The sequence below is a fragment of the Eleutherodactylus coqui genome, chromosome 9 (genome assembly GCF_035609145.1).
Source record: "Eleutherodactylus coqui strain aEleCoq1 chromosome 9, aEleCoq1.hap1, whole genome shotgun sequence".
In the NCBI taxonomy this organism is placed as follows: Eukaryota; Metazoa; Chordata; class Amphibia; order Anura; family Eleutherodactylidae; genus Eleutherodactylus; species Eleutherodactylus coqui.
In genome coordinates, this window is record NC_089845.1 from 77,195,383 (window position 1) to 77,215,207 (window position 19,825).

Sequence of the window (19,825 nt, forward strand, 5' to 3'; positions counted from 1 at the left end):
CTGACATGAGAAAGTTATTTCAATCTCAATAGAATCAGCTAACAAAAACTAGATTTAATATGTGTGGAATGTGGGTCAGTATAGAAAAGCGGCTTCGTTTTTAATTCTTTTTTTTTCATGCAGAAACTCCAGTGTCAATGTGAACGGAACACTTGTGGAGAGAGTTGTAATGAGTGTTGTCCTGGTTACCACCAGAATCCATGGCGACCTGGCACCATTTCCATTGGCAATAAATGTGAGAGTAAGTTGAATTTCCCGTCTACTATATTCACAGACTTTGATCTTTTGAAGGACTTACATTGGTCAGATATACAACCAATGAAGTATATATTTATGCTGTATTCTATTCTTTTTATTTACAGAATGTAACTGCCATAATAAAGCAGAGGATTGTTACTACGACCAGACTGTGGCCGATCGGAACATGAGCATGAACATTCATGACCAATATATCGGAGGAGGAGTTTGTATGAACTGTACTCAGTTTACAGCGGGGATTAATTGTGAAACATGTATTGAAGGCTACTTTAGGCCACACAAGGTATGATTGGTGGCCTTCTTATGAGGTTCACCTGCTCAGAAAAGCAAATATATATAATCAGCCAATCATTTGGTAGAGTTTCTGTGCATAGGCGTTAAACCACTTGGTGCCAAAAATTGTGCAGCAATCTGCCACCATGGTTGGGTGTAGCTTGGCCACATGCGGTCAACAGCACTGTGTGGTTTCTCCCTAAAGGCATAAGGGCATAGTCAAGAGGTTCAATTGTTGTACTGATCAGCTACTTTAATGGGGAGACATGATCTGAGTGACTTTAAAGGGATGGGATTAGAAGCAGCACCACACTTGTCCATGGGTTGTGTCTGGTATTGCAGCTCAGTTTCAGCATGAAATAAATGGAGCTGAAGTGCAATACAACATGCACCCTTATGGACTGTTTTTGACTCCAGTACAATACCTTTAACGGAGGGATGATTGTTGGTGCCAGACAGTATGGTTTTAATATCTCAGCTAATCTGCCTCTTCATGTACTACATGTCATGGTGTGCAATATAGAAGACATCGCTCAGCTTATATTTAGGGTTAATAAGGCTCCCTGGCTATGGGGATCACTGGGTGTCTCACTGCTGCGAAATGTGTTGGTGAACCCAAGAGCAAGTGTTCGGTTTCCTTGCAGCACCATCAGTGGAGAAATAAAGTATTACACGTTGGATTCAGTGGACTATCTATATAATGCATAAATGTGCAGAGTCCTCCAGGCCAAAATTTGTTCTTTTTAGTTTGCGCTCTACTGTAAGCTGTAGATGAAGGTCATGAATTTGGGACCTGCAACTATCAGTTCAGAATTTCTTAATAAGGTACCTAAAAATGGGTTTATTCAACCACACAAGCTCTTTCCATTAGATATGCATTACATCAGTGAACATCAATTAATATACCAGCAAAGTTGCTGCTATGGCAACAATGTACCCACCCCTTAAAGGCAACCTTCAGGCAAAGCATGGAGACAAGTTAGATTAGCCGTGTGTTTTATTATACTCTGGTCTAAATTAAAAATTTCCTGATTTGATCAAATAACTATACTTGCCCTATTAAACCCTATTAGCTACATACCTTTAAGGTCAAAAAGCAGGGTAGCCATCCTGAGAAGGGCGAGTCCATCAAAGGTCTAACCCTATAGTAAATAAATTACCCTTGGAAGACTATACTAAAGTGGCAATCAATGATATACATGTGCCACCTCAGATAATGCGACAACCATAACTCCCTTTGTGTTTCACCTAAACATGGGTATCGATCGCCATGGAAACATTCACCCTGCGTATAGCAGTATCACTAGTGTACCATCCCACAGCTATTCATATGGAGCTAGTCTCGCCCCAGCCCATATGGTCACTTCTGGGGAATCCCAGGTGACATAGAGGCAGGTACTCCCTCTTTGAAGTAGCAATTTATAAAGTCGTGAATTTTGTACACTTTTGATGTAACTTAACTAGTGAATTTACAACTAACTAGAAAATGCCTACATGCTACTGCAGCAGAATCAGCCTACATTTTATTGTTGCCAGGTTGTCTGTGTCAGTGGTGGCTGAAAGTGGTTATTAACCAGATGGTCATAAACAGATTTACTCCACCTAAATTTATTGTTGGGGATTCACCAACCGTGCGTGTCTCAAATCTGGATCTATGAACAACATATCCCAATGTCGGAACATAGTCTCCCGAACTGCACTTGACTCCCCATCGAACATAGCGATAAGTCATTTTTGGCTATCCAAGGATGCTCCAAGTCTTCCTATATTTAACAGTGTGGTCCGGTAAAACTGTAATACCCGACGGTATGCTATTCTACGTACCCAGTCAGGATATCTCTGAGGTTGCCTGGCTGGTGCATAAACTCATCCTTGGACAAGCCGTTGCGATGTAATCAAAGGTATTAACCAAATGGGATACCTTGCTTTAATAGGAGTGGATAACAACTGTCCCATCAAAGCAATGAATTGGCTTTGTGAAAAATACTAGTTTTCAAATCACCATTGTGTGTTTTAGTGATGCTGACACTCAAAAGAGGTAAAAAAAAGTTTATTCGATCTCACAAGTGAACTTAAGATCGATTGAATTACAGTTCAAACAAGTGACAAAAGACAGAAAATATTCCTGTGACCCATTCCAGATGATGAAACTATCATCTGGGTACCGTGCCCACATTCTTACTCTCCACCCCTGACAATGGGAGTTCACCAAAGATTTCCTCCCACCAGTCCAGAAGTACGTTCCCCATCACAGTGCCCAGAAAATTGGAACAAGTCACAAGACAAGTTCCCCTCATAGTTTTGAAAAGTGGCAGATTCAGCAAGAAGTCTTCACTGGGTAGCTCTATTCTGACTAAGCTTAGTTGACATGTCAGTCCATATACATAAACCGGAAAAGACCTTTCAGTCAAGCTTAGTTGGGCAGAGTGGAGCGTATCACCTAAATCTGGTTCTACAAACATAATAGTAAGATCATTCATTGGCCTACTCGTGGAGCAGATCTCAATCCAATAGTGCATGTTTGTGATGTGGTGAAAAGGGAGATTATAAGCTTGAATATGCAGCCCACTAACCCACAACTATGTGATCAGCTAAATGTGGATCAGAATCTCTAATCAAAGAATCCATACATCTGAGAATTTGAAGCCTTTCACCTAAAAGCAAAGGAGTCTTACCCAAGACTAGAAGTGTGTACCTAATGCATATTCCACAGAGCTTGGCCTTATAGGGAGAGAGAGAGGGAGAGGGAGAGAGAGAGAGAGAGGGGGAGAGGGAGAGAGAGAGAGAGAGAGAGAGAGAGAGGGAGAGAGAGAGAGAGCGCTTATTACACATGGGCCTACCTGTACAGTAATGTATATGATTATCACCACAATGTTGCATTCCATCCACAGGTCTCCCCTTACACAGACGATCCATGCCGTCCTTGTGAATGTGATCCCTTTGGGTCTATTAGCTCTGCTTGTGTGGCTGATGATAAGCATGCCAAACCCGGTATGATATAATATCATTCATTAGTCATTCAGTTTAAACAGCGATCGGTCAGTCCCTCTCATTCACTTATACAGCAAATGTGAAAGACTGGACGAGTCTGAACGATTCTCAGTTGAATGAGCCAATGATGCATTTGCCTTAATACAGGCTGCACGAGAGCGAACTAGTGTGGAGTTCACTTGCTAGTTCAAACGAGAATCAGCTCGTTGATAAGGACCCTTAAGGCCATTTTACACACAAGGATAATCTTTCAAAGAACTGACAGATTGAAAGGTTTAGCAATCTATTTGCATAAAGTAGTAATGGGCATTAACACTTTAACATCTTTATTTGCATGTAAAAGGACCTACAGGAGCTGTTTGCAGAGCTCAGCATTTGTTTTAAACACACGCCCAGCTGTGCAAACAGCTGCCAGCACATTCCATTGTTCTTCTCTGTTCTTCTCATTGGCTAGTGTAAACATGACTTGGAGATAACAGCCTGTGGCCTATTGAAAGATAAATGTGTTTGCTTTATGTTTCAGTGGCTGAATGTAGGATTTTAAGTTCACTTTAAAGTCATTGTTCAAATGAAAAGTGTTCGATGCCTGCATTTACATGTAATGATTACCGCTCATTTTCGGCCATTTGGACAGATTTTAAGCAATAATCGTTGCATGTAAAAGGGCCTTTGGAGGATGAAGCTAATTCTGCTCTTTATATAAATTACTATTGTGGTACAGTGGAATAATAATTTATGTGTTTTGTGTTATAAAGGTGTCCTTCCAGGACAGTGTCAATGCAAAGAGGGTTACAGAGGTGCAAAATGCGATCAGTGCGACTTTGGATACAAGGGTTACCCAAACTGTGTGCGTTGTAATTGCAGTCTAATAGGAAGCGTGAATGAGGATCCTTGTGCCGAGCAGTGTATATGTAAGGTGAGTGTACATCATAGACTCCTGGTTTTTGGAAATGGCCTTTTTCTCCAGTTCTGATTATTCAGCTCTCAGTTGAATTCTTTGGGTGATGCCTTTAGCTCTCTTACATACTATTTTCAGATACTTTCTTAAGATGCCTAATAGAGATGAGCGAGTATACTCGCTAAGGCACTTTACTCGAGCGAGTAGTACCTTAGCCGAGTATCTCCCCGCTCGCCTCTAAAGATTCGGGGGCCGCTGGGAGCGGCGGGGGAGAGCGGGGAGGAACGACGGAGGGGAGATCTCTCCCCCCTGCTCCTCCCTGCTCCCCGCCGCAACTCACCTGTCACCCGCGCCGGCGCCCGAATCTTTAGAGACGAGCGGGGAGATACTCGGCTAAGGCACTACTCCCTCGAGTAAAGGGCCTTAGCTAGTATACTCGCTCATCTCTAATGCCTAATGTAATTGCCTTGTTGAGGATGAACAGTAGTATCTCTCTAAATGATTATTTGACCCCTATTCCAGGAACATGTGGAAGGGCAGAACTGTGATCGGTGTAAGGCTGGCTACTACAACTTACAGGAACAGAATCCGGAAGGATGTACAGAATGCTTCTGTTTCGGCGTTTCTGGTGTCTGTGATGAACTGTTTTGGCATACCACTCAGGTATAAGAGCACTGCTTACACAGATTCCCTGGGAGACTATTACTAAGAAGATCCAGAATTAAATACTGTTGCACGGTTAAATGCATTTCTGTTTATTGAGCCACTAAGACAATTGCATCCTTGTGAATTAAAGGGAACCATCATCAACTATAAGCATCATAAACTAAGTTATGGTGCTTATAGTTTATATGAAGTCCGGGGAGCCTCTTTTCACACTGCCCCGCTCCCCTGTTCCTACAGTGTTGCCGGGAAAGTCAGTGCATGCACAGTCAGTGTGACTGTTTTTAGAAGGATGTGCATGCGCAGTCCCATTTATCTCTATGGGAGATGCACATGCACAGCCTTCTGAAAAGAGACGCTCGGACTGTGCATGCATTGACTTTGCTGGGGGACACTGTAGGAACGGGGGAGTGTGAAAAGAGGCTCCCCGGACTTTATATCGCCTAAACTATAAGCAAAATTTTTCGTGTTCCTTTTTTACAATAGAAGAACTGTATTCAGCATGCTGGAAGACGGCAGGTCAGGCAAAATAGAGAGACGTGGTGGCAATGCTGTTAACTTTTTCTTCTCATAGTAAACATGTGTTTTAATTGGGAGCTGGTTTAGAGCTAAGCTGTCATAGAGATTACCTGAAACCACCACTAGGGGGAATTTACTGCATACAGATTTAGGACCATTTCAAAAACACAGACGACACACTGGAAGTTTTCAATAAATGCTCTTCATCATTATACAAGTAAAAAGGTACAAACAGTTTAGCAATCACCCATAGTTAAAAAAAATCAGATATCCAAACTTGAAAATTGGGGGGTGGGGGTCTCCCGAAATATCACAGAGGTATGCGAGCACTTGTCCCTCTCTGGCCGCATCTCAGCATGGAATTCGATTTTACGAGACTATGGACTTTTGCAAAACAATGTTTTGGATTTCTCACTCTGAGTGATTATTAAAAAGCGTTTTCAGTTGTTTTCTGCCTTTATTCTTAAATGGATGCATTTTTTGAACACGTATGGTGTGCCCTGTATTGTTCTGGAAATGATCCTGGATTAGGGGAAGAGAAGAGATCGTGATCTGTGCATGGACTCCGTGTGCTTTTTTTTGCTATTGTTTGATGGCTTTTACAATTCTTGCCAAATATAATGCTAGATGAAGTTAGCTCCCCTTAGTGGATATGGAGAGCTGTACAGCATATAGCTAGAATAATATCATTTATCAAGACATATAACTCCCTTATACATGCATGACATACAGTGTATCATGTAATGCATTACCAGAAACATCTAGTGGTCATTAACTTTAATAAAGGTAGAGTTCTTCATGGAAAGTCAGGCCGAATCTGAGTTTTGCTGTAGGGTCCTATACTTAGAATGATAGTATTTTTAGTAGAGGATCTCAGAGATCTGCCCTAAATTCTTATACAATGCTTTTGTTAATGATGATTGCTTGGGTGGATGAAACTAAGACTGCATATTGTATATTATATGACAACCTGCACAGATCAAGCCTTTGCAATCCAATTTTGGATTCAGGGTTTCCTAGGGGGCTTTCTCTTTCTGCCATCATAAAATGGAGCCACCTGCTGGCTAGAGCCAGTACTGCAGTATGGAGCTGTACAGCCTTCAATCAGAATGTCTTTAGACGTCAGACAGTGGATTGGAAAGGGTTAAAGGGGTTATCCAAATTGTATTTATTCTTCTCTACACCCCCCACCCCCACCCCACACACACTCCCCATGTTCCCTACAGAGGTTTTTTCAATCCTTACCTCTTAGATGAACAGTGATGTCACCAGTGGCTTCAGTGTTGTATTTTTTTTTATTTAACCCATGAAAGGACCAAATGGCATTAATATACAACATGTGGTCTTGGCTTTAATCCTGCGCCATTGTAAAAATATGGTACAGGTTTAAAGCTCCTGCAGTTTTGCAGGACTAGATCGGGTTCTCAGCTTTCAGAGACAGTAGAGGATCTGAAAGGAGGTCGGTTTTTAACAGCTTCTACCTTCTATTTTATAAGCTACATAGCTCAAGTGAGCGCTACGTAAAGAATGCAGGAAGCGGCACTGGTGTTTCCTGCATGGAACCCAGTGATCATGTGATCGTGGTGACCCCTGGCATGTTAGAACTGCTGCATGTTAGCAGACTCCAGCCCAGTTCTGTTGTTGACTAATGTCACTATAGGGCAGTGATGGCGAACCTTTTAGAGACCGAGTGCCCAAACTGCAACCCAAAACCCACTTATTTATCGCAAAGTGCCAACACGTCAGGGGGCGGAGCTTATCACAACATATGATTTTTTACCCCCGTCGTTCTTAAAAGGACAAAGCTGTTTCAAAATAGACCGGGTTTAGATTTTGACTTCTTTTGAATGCGGAAATGCTGTGGAATTTGCCACGGAAATTTCCGCTGAGGACATTCTGCAGCATTTCCACCTCGTGTAAACATATCCCAGCAGTGACATTGACCCCCCCAGAGCAGCCCCAGCAGTAAGGGTGACCCCCCAGAAAAGCCCCAGTGCTAATAGTGACCCACCCCAGAGCGGCTTTAGTGGTTATAGTGACCCTGCACAGTGGCCCCAGTCGTAATATTGACATCCCACAGTGGCCCCCCAGTAGTAATACTGACACCACACAGTAGTCTCAGTGGTAGTAGTGACATCCCACATCAGCCACCAGTAGTAATAGCGACATCCCATAGTGGCCCCTGTAGTAATAGCGCTTCCCTCTGAGATCCAAATCCCCCCCCCCCCACCTCCTCTGCTTGGTGCTGTTGCTGCCACTGATCCAAGGAGCACAATGTGACGTGCTGCCGGACACCTTCTCCCCTCCCCTGCTCTCGCGGAACCAAGTAGGAGATGTCAGAGGAGGGGGAAAGAGGATCCCGGCTGCACACTGACATCACAGTGTGCGCCGGGATCAGCACCTCTAGCAGCGCCGCTGAATGTATACCAGCAGGGGAGCTGCGGCACCCCTGCCGGTATTTACTATTATGGTGAGCAGCTGACGGTGGCAAGTGCCAGCTGGGAAGGCTCTGAGTGCCGCCTCTGGCACGTGTGCCATAGGTTCGCCACCACTGCTATAGGGGGATGTTTTCCCCTATAACTGTGGTTCTTATGGATGCCCCAACTACAGTGGAAAAGTGTGAAATAAAAAGAAAAAATAACAGTATGAATGTTCCCAGAGCTCTGATAAATCGATGTTTAAAAGAAGTTACAAAAAAAGCTGAAAAAATACCAGAATATAATAAAGAAATATACAGAAAAAGAAAACGACCCATCACCCATGGCAACATAAACCGTTGCCATATCTGCCCTGTGATCGGAGTGAGTGAAACAAAATAGCAAACCTTTTCCTGTACTATAAGCGTAAATTTAACATTTTAAAAAATAAAGAACTGTAAATTGAAAAAATATATATATATTTTTTTCTGGTTTTGGTGCATATTACTCCTAATAAAAAAAAAATTACAACATTTCTGTGGAAAAAAGGTATTAAAAGGTATCTCTATATTTCACCAAAAAACAATCAAAAATAATTTTGACAGCCAAGCAAAAAAAAATAAAAAATAGGGCCATAAAACCACTCCAAGCATAAAACCGCTAAATAGTGTTTGTTCCTTTAGGACCAAAGCACTCAGATCTTCAAAGGGTTAATAACATTCCCCCCTACTGGTTTTTAATAAAGCAGAAAACCCCTTTAATTACCTGACGCCGTATTACACCATTTCTTCCTATGCGTCTTGTATAGCGCTTGAACACTATTTTATTTCATCTCCTGTGTTGCGTGATCATCCAAGAAACTACTAATGAGACTGAGTATCTTTAAGATGTGCGCAAATAATTATATTCACTTTATAATTACTGCCGTTACATCATCAGATAAAATATTAATTACTTCTGGTCCTTTCCCTATTGCAGATGACTGATATAAGAGGCTGGCATGTTACTGATTTATATGGAGCCGAAAGGATTCAGCCTCGGCAAGACCAGTTCGACGGCCCTCATCAAATAAGCATCAACTATACGGAAGCCCGCAAGACATTACAATCTGTGCTGTACTGGGAGGCCCCGCATTCTTACCTTGGAAATAAAGTATGGAACTCTTTAAAGCATGCCCAATCTCACTGTGATACTGTGAGCTTATTTCACATGGATCAAATGGCAGTATCAGCCGAAGTATATTATTCCACCCAGTTACTTACATGAAGTGACAAATCAGATGGGACCCATGAAGTTTAAGGGAATCAACAGTCTATTTGTGCCCAGGACTGTCACTGTAACAAGGGGGCATCCTGTATGTCTAGAGGATAGAAGGTTTCTACACCAACGTAGAAGGGGGTTCTTTACTGTGAGAGCAGTGGGATTATGGAATTCTCTGCCTAAAGGCTCTTTCACACGAGCGTATATTGGCCGCCATTTTCACGGCCGGACGATATACGCTACAATCTCAGGAGTAAAAACTTGAGTAAAATCTAATGTTTGTGCCCCATTCAGACGGCATGGGTCTGGCGCATATACATATGCTGTTGCTCCTTTCCACCCCCTCGCCAGCTCACCTCCCCTCTCCCCTCTGGCTGCTCGCAACGGAAGGGGGTGGGACTGGGGCGGAGCTAAGCTCCCACCCCTTGTGGGCAGCCACGAATGGGAGGAGGCGGGGCAACGCTTAGCTCCGTCCACATCCTGCCCCCTCCCATTGCAATCAGCCGAAGGGGAGGAGAGAAGGGGGAGGGAGTTTAGCAGTCACGCTGCTAAACTCCCTCCCATCTCCCTCCTCCGGCCGCTGTCATTAGCTCCCATAGAGGTCAATGCAGCGCCAGACATATTCTGGGCCGAAAAATAGTTCCAGGCCTATCTTTTGCGCCCAACGTAAAAGTTCCTGGCGCTATATTGGCTGGCTGGGCGCTTTTACATCGCGGAAATACGGCCATATGATCTGATACATTGGAATCCAATGCATCAGATCGTAGCGTATTTCGGCGAACCGCGAAAATGGTGGGCCGATATGTACGCGTGTGAAAGAGCCTTAAGGATGTGATGATGGTAAACTCACTAAAAGAGTTTAAGAGGGGCTTGACGTCTTTCTTGAGCGTTAAATGTTACATGTTATAGTCCTTGATTACTTCAGAAGGGTCGGTGATCCAGGGATTATTCTGATCGCCAGATTGGATTTAGGAAGGATTTTTTTCCCTTTAATTAGGAAAATTGACTTCTATCTCATTTGTTTTGCCTTCCTCTGGATCAACATTAGGGGGTAATAGGTTGAACTGGATGGACATGTGTCTTTTCGGCCTTACATACTATGTTACGTTATATTGTCAGGGAATGATATTCTTTAAATAAAAGTTTTTATGTTAAACATATTTTTAAAAATACATTTTGGTGTTTTTTCCTAATTATCCATGTAACAATTTATATTAAAAAGATGCTGAAATTCTGCCATTTTTTTTTACATCGCACATTAAGCCTAATGACAGTCTGACACTTCCTGTTCCCTGGAGAGAACCTCTGAGCAGTCATCTAATTATCATCACAGGCAGGACTATAGTGATAGGTAGCACTGTATATAGATAGCACAGGATCCACCATTCATTATAAGAGATGGTCACAGTTCACCTCCTCCTCCTTCCTGCACAATGACCACATTGCCGGTCACAGAACATAATAATAATAATCTTTATTTGTATAGCGCCAACATATTCCGCAGAACATGTCTAGAACAGAAATAAAGTAGTAATTAAAAAATATTTTATTTTACTTTTACATTGTCTCCCATTTTATGATTGCAGTTAACATCTTTTGGCGGAACCCTGAAGTACACCGTATCTTATGATATTCCACCTGAGGGTTCAGAAGGAGAAATGATCTCTAATGTGGATGTTGTCATTCAGGTAATTGATACAATTGCTTTTCACTCATTGCTACCTATTGCAGCCATAGGAGTTCCTGTTTTTTTTGCCTTATATGTGGGGACCAAGGGAGACTCGAGATTCAGCCTCAAAAAACCATTGACCATTTATTTGTATCTTTAGTCTATAGCCATTCATCAACTCTATAATGTGATATATTGTATTTTTGTGTAGGGAAGTGGCATCACCATAGGTACAAAGTCTGATGGCTTATTGCTGCAGCCGTTTGAGGAACACACCGCTCAGCTCAAACTAATCCCTGAGAGATTTGTAGATTTCTACACAAGGAGGCCTGTGGACAGGGACAGACTTATGACTATCCTAGCAAATGTGAATAGGCTGTGGATAAGAGCTAGCTACAACACGATCAATAATGCCATCAGCAGGTAATAGCTGTGTGACGTGTTGTGTGTGTGTGTTTGTAGATTTTTACATACAAACTAACATCCTTTCACAAAATGTGTAGAATAACTTTATGTGATTTCTTCTTTTCAAAGTCTAAAAGTTGAATTACACCTGAACATCTTCTCTGATGGTTATATTAACCCTTTCCAATCCACTCTCTGACCTCTGAAGACATTATGATTTAAGGCTGTACAGCTCCGATCCGTCGGGGTTCTCTTACTGTATATTGCCAGCCTCTCTGCTGTCTGAGCCTATCCAGCGTGTCATCTCATGCAGTACTGGCTTTAGCCAGCAGATAGCGCTGTTGTATAATGGCAGAAAAAGAGTAAGCCCCCTAGGAAAACCAGGATACAATTTGGATTGGAAAGGGTTAAAGGGGTATTCTGGTTGGGAAGTAAATATTCAAAAATTCTAGATATGAAATGGTATAAGCTTGTATAATCATGTTATGGGTATAAATTGAGCAGCCATTGCCTTCTTAGGGTGACTACCCACTAGTGTTTTTTTTCATTGCGAAATTCGCAGCATTTTTTTTTCTGCAGGGGTCTATGGGACTTGTAATGTTAAAAATCGCGATTTACCGCGAAATTGCGATTTTGCGCGATCGCGATTTTAGCTTTACAAGTCCCATAGCCCATAGACCCCTGCAGGAAAAAAAAAACGCTGCGAATTTCGCAGTAAAAAAAACGCTAGTGGGTAGTCACCCTTATCCTGCCCTCCGTTTCTGATGTTTACCTGGATCACTATTTTCCCATGTGGCTGCCGCATCCCTGCCTACATACAGCTTGAAAGAATATTTTACACAATTCTCCACTCTGCATTTCCTCCTGGGTGCGCCGCCACTAAGTGCCGCCCTGCAATTGGTCAGCAATGCGGTCCCGAGAGCTGACGAGAAAAAAGCCATTTGTGACTGTTCCTACTGAGCAAACGTGACTTGTAGCGCTGGAATACCTACAGGACGTATCCGGGGGCAACCTGGGAATAAACACTTCTGAAGTGCAGGAGAAGGTGATGGTTTCTAGAGCTACAGGCACAAAATCCAAAGCAAAACCGAACTGCAAACTTTAATGACTTTTGATTATCATTAATTTGACAACAACTTTCCATAACCAGAATATTCCTTCAACATTACAAATATTGTAAAGCTACTTTATGTACTGAAGTATCTACAATCTTCTTGCATGTAGCCATCCCTGTTGTTATTAGTGTTAGACTCTCAGACCATTGTATTTTCATGATATCTGCTTATAATCACCACTTGCCTTATTTCAGCTCCCAGGTTTTTCATATTCTTTTTCTATTTGTAGAATAAGCTCAATAACATTAGACACGGCTACTCCAAATGTCATAGACCTATTGCCAGCCGCACAAGTGGAAAATTGTGAATGTCCACCTGGTTATGCTGGCACATCATGTGAGGTAATGGAGACATGTAAGACGCATGGACGTTTCATTTTTATTATTAGTCGGGAGAGGTTCACATTTACTATGCAGAACAGAATATTTGCATCCAGAGACTCAAAAAAGGGCAAAGTCAGACGAGCATTTTTTTGCGCACGCCTATGTGCGCAAAAAAGCTTGTCTATTAGGACCATTGGTTCCCTATGCAGTGTTCACATTTCCGTTTTTCTCAGGCTCAAAATCTTTGCACCTGCAGAAGATAGGACATGCGTGCGCCGGCAAGGTCCGTGCTGCGTGTAAAGAATCCCCGCAGGGAGGCCCCTCATCACTGAACACTGTAATAGCACTGCCACAGTGTTCAGTGATGATGGGAGCCCCCGCGGGGATGAAAGAATCCCCTGCCACAGCTGTGGCAAAGGATCGCAATGTTCTCCCATTGCTTTCAATGGAGCGCTGCAGCCGCCTCATTGAAAGCAATGGGATGCAGGCAACCACTGCAGTGATTTTCGCGGAAGAGCTTGAAATATAAGCCATTCCCTAAAAATCATCCCTAGCTGGTGTAAAAAGAAAGAAATATATATATATAGATCACCTCTCTGTCACTGTTGGGGCTCTGGCGTGTCTTCTCGCTGGCTTCCGGGCACTGCTCTGAAGCACTTTCTGCTGGCTGAGGATTTAAAAATCCCTGCCTCCTGAAAGTGTTGGGTCATTGAATGCAATGAATGGCTGAGTGCTGCCTCTAATTGGCTGAGTGCTGTGACCAATCACAGGCAGCACTCAGCTGTCATTCAATGAATGGCTGAGCGCTGCCTGTGATTGGCCGAGTGTTCAGCCAATCAGACCCAGCGCTTTTAGGAGGTGGGGATTTTTAAATCCGCGGCCAGCAGAAAGTTCTTCAGAGCAATGCCGGGAGCCAGCGAGAAGACGCACCATACCCCCGACAGCGGCGAAGAGGTGATGTATATATTTTTTTATTTTTTTTTACCGCAGCTAGGGATGATTTTTAGGGGAGGGGTTATATTTTGAGTGGTTGCCTGCATCCCATTGCTTTCAATGGGGTGGCAGTAGTGCCGGCCCCAGTGAAAGCAATGGGAACAAAGCTTCAGCCACATGCATTTTGAATATGCGTGGAGAGCATTTTTGTGCACATAGGTGAGGAAAAAAAAAATGCTCCTCTGACTAAGCCCTAATACTACAAATTGTCTCCAATTCTAGAATCCTAAGTATTCCTCTCTGAGCTAAACACATTAGCAAAACAGTTTCCTCTGCTGTTCTGATAGTTTGCTAGAATTTATCAGTGTAGGTAAAATGTAGCAGCCTGCAGTCCAAGCTGTTTAGCTTTAAAGGAAACCTGTCACGTTGAGCATCAGTTGGATCATCCAGCATAATGCTATAGAGCAGGAGGAGCTGAACAGACTGATATATAGTTTTATGGGGAAAGATTCAGTGTAACTTGTAATATATTCATTTAAATCTGTTTGGTCCGGGCTTAAGAGTCCAGTGGGCGGTCCTATAATTTAGAGCTCGCTTTATATACATGCAGGGAAGGCTGTCAATCATTGAGTGACTCTTCACACAGAATTCAGAATGAACTTGGATTTCAATCAATAAGTTATAAATTATACTGAATATGTTCATACATAACTATTAGGGTGGACACCCACTGGCGTTTTTTTCTCCATTGCGCTGCAAGAGCAAGTGAAACGGGATGACGCCGGGATTACGCCAGTCTTTTCAATGGGACCAGCGGCAGCAGCGCTAGCCCCATTGAAAAGATATGGAGAATACCGCGGACGTCTGCCACAACTGTCACAGCTGTGACAGCTGTGGCGGAAGTACAGCATGCTTTCCCATTGCTTTCAATGGGATTGATGCTGCTGCCGGTCCCATTGAAAGCAGTGGTTTTTGGCAAACCCTGCAGTATGATTTTCAGGGAAGGGCTTGAAATATAAGCCCTTCCCTGAAAATCATCAATAAGTGGTTAAAAAAGTTTTTTAAAAAGTAAAAAAAAAAGTACTCACCTCTCCGCAGCTCACATGCGTCCTCCGGCTGGCTCCCCAACAATGCTATCCAGCACTTTCAGCAGGTGGGGATTTAAAAATCCCTGCCTCCTGAAAGGGCTGTGCTGATTGGCTGAGTGCTCAGCCAATAACAGCTAGTCCTTAGCTATTGGCTCAGCGCTCAGCCAATTACAGATAGTGCTTAGCAATTCATGAAGGAATAGCACTATCTTAGCTTATATTTCAAGCCCTGCCCCGAAAATCATACTGCAGAGTTTGCCACAAATCACTACTTTCAATGGGACCGGCAGCAGCGCCGATCCCATTGAAAGCAATGGGATAGCATGCTGCACTTCTGCCACAGCTGTGACAGCTGTGGCAGAAGTCCGCGGTATTCTCCATATCTTTTCAATGGGGCTAGCGCTGCTGCCGCTGGCCCCATTGAAAAGACTGGCGATATCCCGGTCTCATTCCGGCGTCTTTCTTGTGCGGCGAGGCGAGTGTTTTCACTTGCTCTCGCAGCACAAGATAGAAAATATCGCCAGTGGGTGTCCACCCTATATCAAACTGTTCAGCTACTCCTGTTTTATAACATGATGTAAAAAGGTTGGACTGCATCTTTTTGGTGACAAGTTCCCTTTAAGATGACACTTCCTAATACAGTAAGTCATAGTACATAATAATATATGAGATTTATTTATATGATTGAAGATGAGTCTGAAATTCTCATGTTTATAAATTGCTTCGCAATCCGCCTTCCATTACGGTAAATTGGATTAATTTATTTGACATTCTGGGTTCTTTCAAGGACAGTTATTTGGTGAGTCAAATCACCCATTATATTACACCTATGATATGAAATTGGCAGGTAGCTCCCCGTGGTGGATAGATCTTCTGTTTGGTAAAATAATAGCTCTCATCTTTGATTATGACTTTATTGTTCCATGTTCATGTATCTTTACATGTAATAAAATGTAACACTTGTATTTAAAGGGTATCATTTTGGTATAATACAAAATAACTGATTAGTGGTGAATTTTTCTTCCAGTCTTGTATCCCGGGATACTACAGAGTTGGAGGAACCCTTTTTGGTGGCATCTGCCAGCCTTGTGAGTGCAATGGCCACGCGACTGAATGTGATATCCATGGTATATGTTATGTGAGTAAACTTTAAAAAATAAGAAAAAACTTGTCTAGGAGTTGGATAAATAAGCCTAACCACAGGACATGTTATAATTAGAGATGAGCGAGCGTACTCGCTAAGGCAAACTAGTAGTGCCTTATCCGAGTACCTGCCCGCTCGTCTCTAAAGATTCGGCTGCCGGCGGGGGGCAGGAAGCGGCGAGGAATGGGGGGGGAGATCTCTCTCTCACTCTCTTCCCCCCGCTTCCCACTGCTCACCGCCGCAACTCACCTCTCACCCGCGCCGGCAGCCGAATCTTTAGAGACGAGCGGGCAGGTACTCGAATAAGGCACTACTCTCTCGAGTAGTTTGCCTTAGCGAGTATGCTCGCTCATTCACCATCAGGGACCACTAGAGCATCAGCAATGGAGCAGAGGGGGATTTAAATAGTAAGTGATTTTTTTATTTTCCTTTTATTGATCGTTTGTAACATGTTTTATTGCTCTATATAGGGGTCTATATATCCATTCTGTTTTTGCCCGATTTTTGGTTATTAATGGAATCTCTTCTCTTTTTATTGCTTGTCTTTTTCCTTTTCCCATCCTATTATCTTGCTTTTCAAGTAATATATACTAGCTGTTCTGAGGAAGGGGCTGTGTCCACATGGATGTGTCAGCCATGTGTCTCAGAATTTCTGCCTTTGAGGTAGCTCTATCCTTCTTGCAGTCTCTTTGGATATATTCTGTAGCATTTTACGAATGGCATCAGTCACAGTCATTGTACGTTGCGCATCCAATTTTCGTACGTGTAACATGCGATGCCAATAGCCCATTGATTTCTCTTGAGGCACTCAGGAAAATCACAGCATGTCCAATCTTGGTGCGTATTACGCATGCATACACGTCAAGCTAGCGTATGGAGATTGGTGCCAAGCAGTAAGTATGGATGTCAGCTACTCACAGCCCTGTAAGCCCGGCCTTAAGGCCTCATGTCCACTGCTAAAATAACATTTAAAATCTGCAGCGGGTCACCCGCAGCGTGATCTGCGCCCCATGGGGATGCATTGGACACCCGCAGGTAGTTAAATACCTGCGGATGTCATTTTTCCCTGAGGCGCGGATTGCGAGTGTGGGAAAACACCCGCAGCATGCTCCATTTTAGTGCGGGTCTCCCGCAGGCTTCTACTGAGGCCTATGGAGGCCGTACAGATCTGCAGCACGCCCGCAGCTGAATTTCTGCTCTCCGGTTAAAAAAAATAGAGTGCACGGGGCATGTGCGCGGCACGCTGCCGGCGAGCTGAGCACATCCGCCAGGCTGAAGAAAGAAGATCCGGCCGTGACGGAGGGGAGACACGCAGCGTCCGGACAGGTAAGTAATTCTTCTTTTTAGCCTCATGTCCGCGGGAAAGGAGGGACCGGCTGCGGGATTCTGCATGAAGAATCCGCGGCGGGCCTGATTTTCCCTGTGGACATGAGGCCTAAGGGCGACATGCACAGACAAAAACAAAACATTACATAAACTACAACTCATTCATTTCATTACAGCATAAGTAAGGCAAATAAACATGTTTTGTACTTAAGCATAATGTTTACAAAAAAAGGAGCCTTGATTTCTTTAGGCCGAATGCACACGGGCATATTTGCACTGCGGGATCTGGAACAGGGGTTCGCCTCTGGATCTTCCAGCAAATACTGCCCATAGACATGCTATGTAAAATTGCTTTTTCCTGCCCACGAGATGAACTGTGATTTTCCACTCACGGGGGAAGAAATCGCAGCATGTTCTATTTTGGTGTGGGCCTCACACGGATGGCTTCCATTGAAGTCACAGGCCGCGGGATCCGCATCATCGCCTAGCGATGATGCGTCAAACCCTGTTCTGTGCATGTGCGACGGCCAGCACGTCTGCAGAGCAGAAGCCGCCTGCACATAAACACAGCGGACAGGTACACGGGGGTCACTGCCGGGGGACAGGGTTGGATTCCGCTGTGAGATCTCGCAGCCGGAATCCGACCCATTTGTGTGAAGGGGGCCTTAAATGCTTCTCTAATATGAATTGCCACCTTGTAATAACCGGACAGCAGAAGGTCTGCCAAGATTGGAGCCACTCTCACTGAGCAACTCTCCATTCTAGAACATAGAGGAGGATCCTGCTTCATGACGTTCACACGCCTATGGGGCATATGAACAGAGGATGCCATCTTGGCACGACCCCTTTTAAACTATGGTCCCTTTCAGCCAATAACTTTACAGCCGGACATTTCATTGTGTTTTACTGCAGCCATTCCATTTTTTGGTGCCTACAATGTTGACTGTCATATCCTGACGTATTTCTTACATATTTCTGTTTGGATCCTAAGCGTAATTTATATTCTTTAGGGTTGTCTACACAACACTACAGGTCTTCACTGTAACCAGTGCCTGCCAGGCTTCTATGGGGACCCAACAGATGGAACGCCCAGTGATTGCCAGCCATGTGCCTGTCCTTTAACCATCTCCTCCAATAAGTAATGAAACATCATTTTCTTTTAATTAGCCGTATTCTTCCACTTACTCTGTCTATAGTTTTATACGTTTCTTTTATATATAAGGTTAGGCAAAGAAACACTGCGACCGCCAACAGCGCTGCTCATGTGTGATCATGTAGCATTGTTTAGAATATAGGGGAAACTTTGTGACTATTCTTTACTTAATTTCTTCCTTTTTAATAATTTATATTTTTGATTATTTCAGTTTCAGCCCAACTTGTTATCTGTCCAATGATGAAGACGTTATCTGTGACCAGTGTGCACCCGGCTATACAGGGGCACAATGTGAAAAGTATGTATATGTGTCTTATGAGACCTTGTTTCCTGCTAGTTTTGTTTTTGGCTTGTCTTTTTGATAATGTCAATGTTTTGTTCTTTTTGTAAGAATAAAAAGCTGTATTTATGTTGAAGAAATAAGGCCGGTTTCATATATGTGTGTCGGAAATTCCGGTCGGAGGTTCCGTTGCAGATCCAGCTGAAAATGCCGGAAGAAAAAGCGCAGCATGCAGCACTTTTTCTTCCATCCAAAAGCCAGGCAGCTGAGTGGAAAGCGAACAGACCCCATTATAGTCTATGGAATCTGCCCAGTGCTGTTCAGCTGCATTGGCCCCAGGGATTCCCCTTTCCTGATCCCCAATTGGAGCAGGAAACTGGAATCCCCAATGCCGATGTGCAACCACCCTAAGAGTGCAATGCTCTTTGCCCTTCATTAGGTAACAGTATGCTTACCTGATATATTCAATGCTTATTGGCATTGAGCTAGAGAATTTAATAAGAATAATAGGGAGCCATGCAGCGGTCTGATACACCCTAATGTATCTTTCTTATGCCGGTCGAGTCTTAGCCTTACTTATTTCCTTCACTAGTTCAACTGGACTAAAATTCTAATGTTGTGACGATCTGATATCTAGTGTTGATAGTGCGGAGGTCATACCGGGTCTGATGAACCTTGTATTCATTCTAGGTGTACAAATGGTTACTTTGGAAACCCATTAGTGCCTGGAGGATCCTGTGCCCTTTGTGAATGTCACGGCAACATTGATGTATTTGAAGATGGACATTGTGATTCATTGACAGGAGAATGTCTTAAATGCATTGGTAACACAGCTGGGCGCCACTGTGAAATATGTGCGGAAGGGTTTTATGGTGATGCCATCCTGGGAAAGAATTGTACCGGTAGGTCTTTGTAGAACTAATCCGCAGATGCACGATTGACCATAAATAGTTGTCCAACTTTATCTGTTATTTTCATTTTTATTAGTTTACCTATTAGGGTTGATATAAAACAAGTGCATGAGTGACTGTTATAACCATTAGATCTCATGTCCACGGGGAAAATCAGGCCCACCGCAGATTCTTCATACAGAATCCCGCAGCGGGTCCC

At 43.4% G+C, this 19,825-nt stretch overlaps 1 protein-coding gene across 1 annotated transcript in view; it reads left to right on the forward strand.

The window, feature by feature from the left end:
- LAMA1 (laminin subunit alpha 1) overlaps positions 1–19,825 on the forward strand; it is a 203,723-nt gene that overhangs the window by 66,372 nt on the left and 117,526 nt on the right. The window contains exons 7-19 of the mRNA XM_066579574.1: positions 124–241; positions 363–541; positions 3,423–3,522; positions 4,278–4,438; positions 4,943–5,083; positions 8,998–9,171; positions 10,866–10,967; positions 11,160–11,371; positions 12,698–12,809; positions 15,840–15,950; positions 18,293–18,420; positions 18,647–18,733; positions 19,406–19,617. Of these exons, the coding sequence (XP_066435671.1) occupies positions 124–241; positions 363–541; positions 3,423–3,522; positions 4,278–4,438; positions 4,943–5,083; positions 8,998–9,171; positions 10,866–10,967; positions 11,160–11,371; positions 12,698–12,809; positions 15,840–15,950; positions 18,293–18,420; positions 18,647–18,733; positions 19,406–19,617 (1,837 nt within the window). The remainder of the gene's footprint in view (positions 1–123; positions 242–362; positions 542–3,422; positions 3,523–4,277; positions 4,439–4,942; positions 5,084–8,997; positions 9,172–10,865; positions 10,968–11,159; positions 11,372–12,697; positions 12,810–15,839; positions 15,951–18,292; positions 18,421–18,646; positions 18,734–19,405; positions 19,618–19,825) is intronic.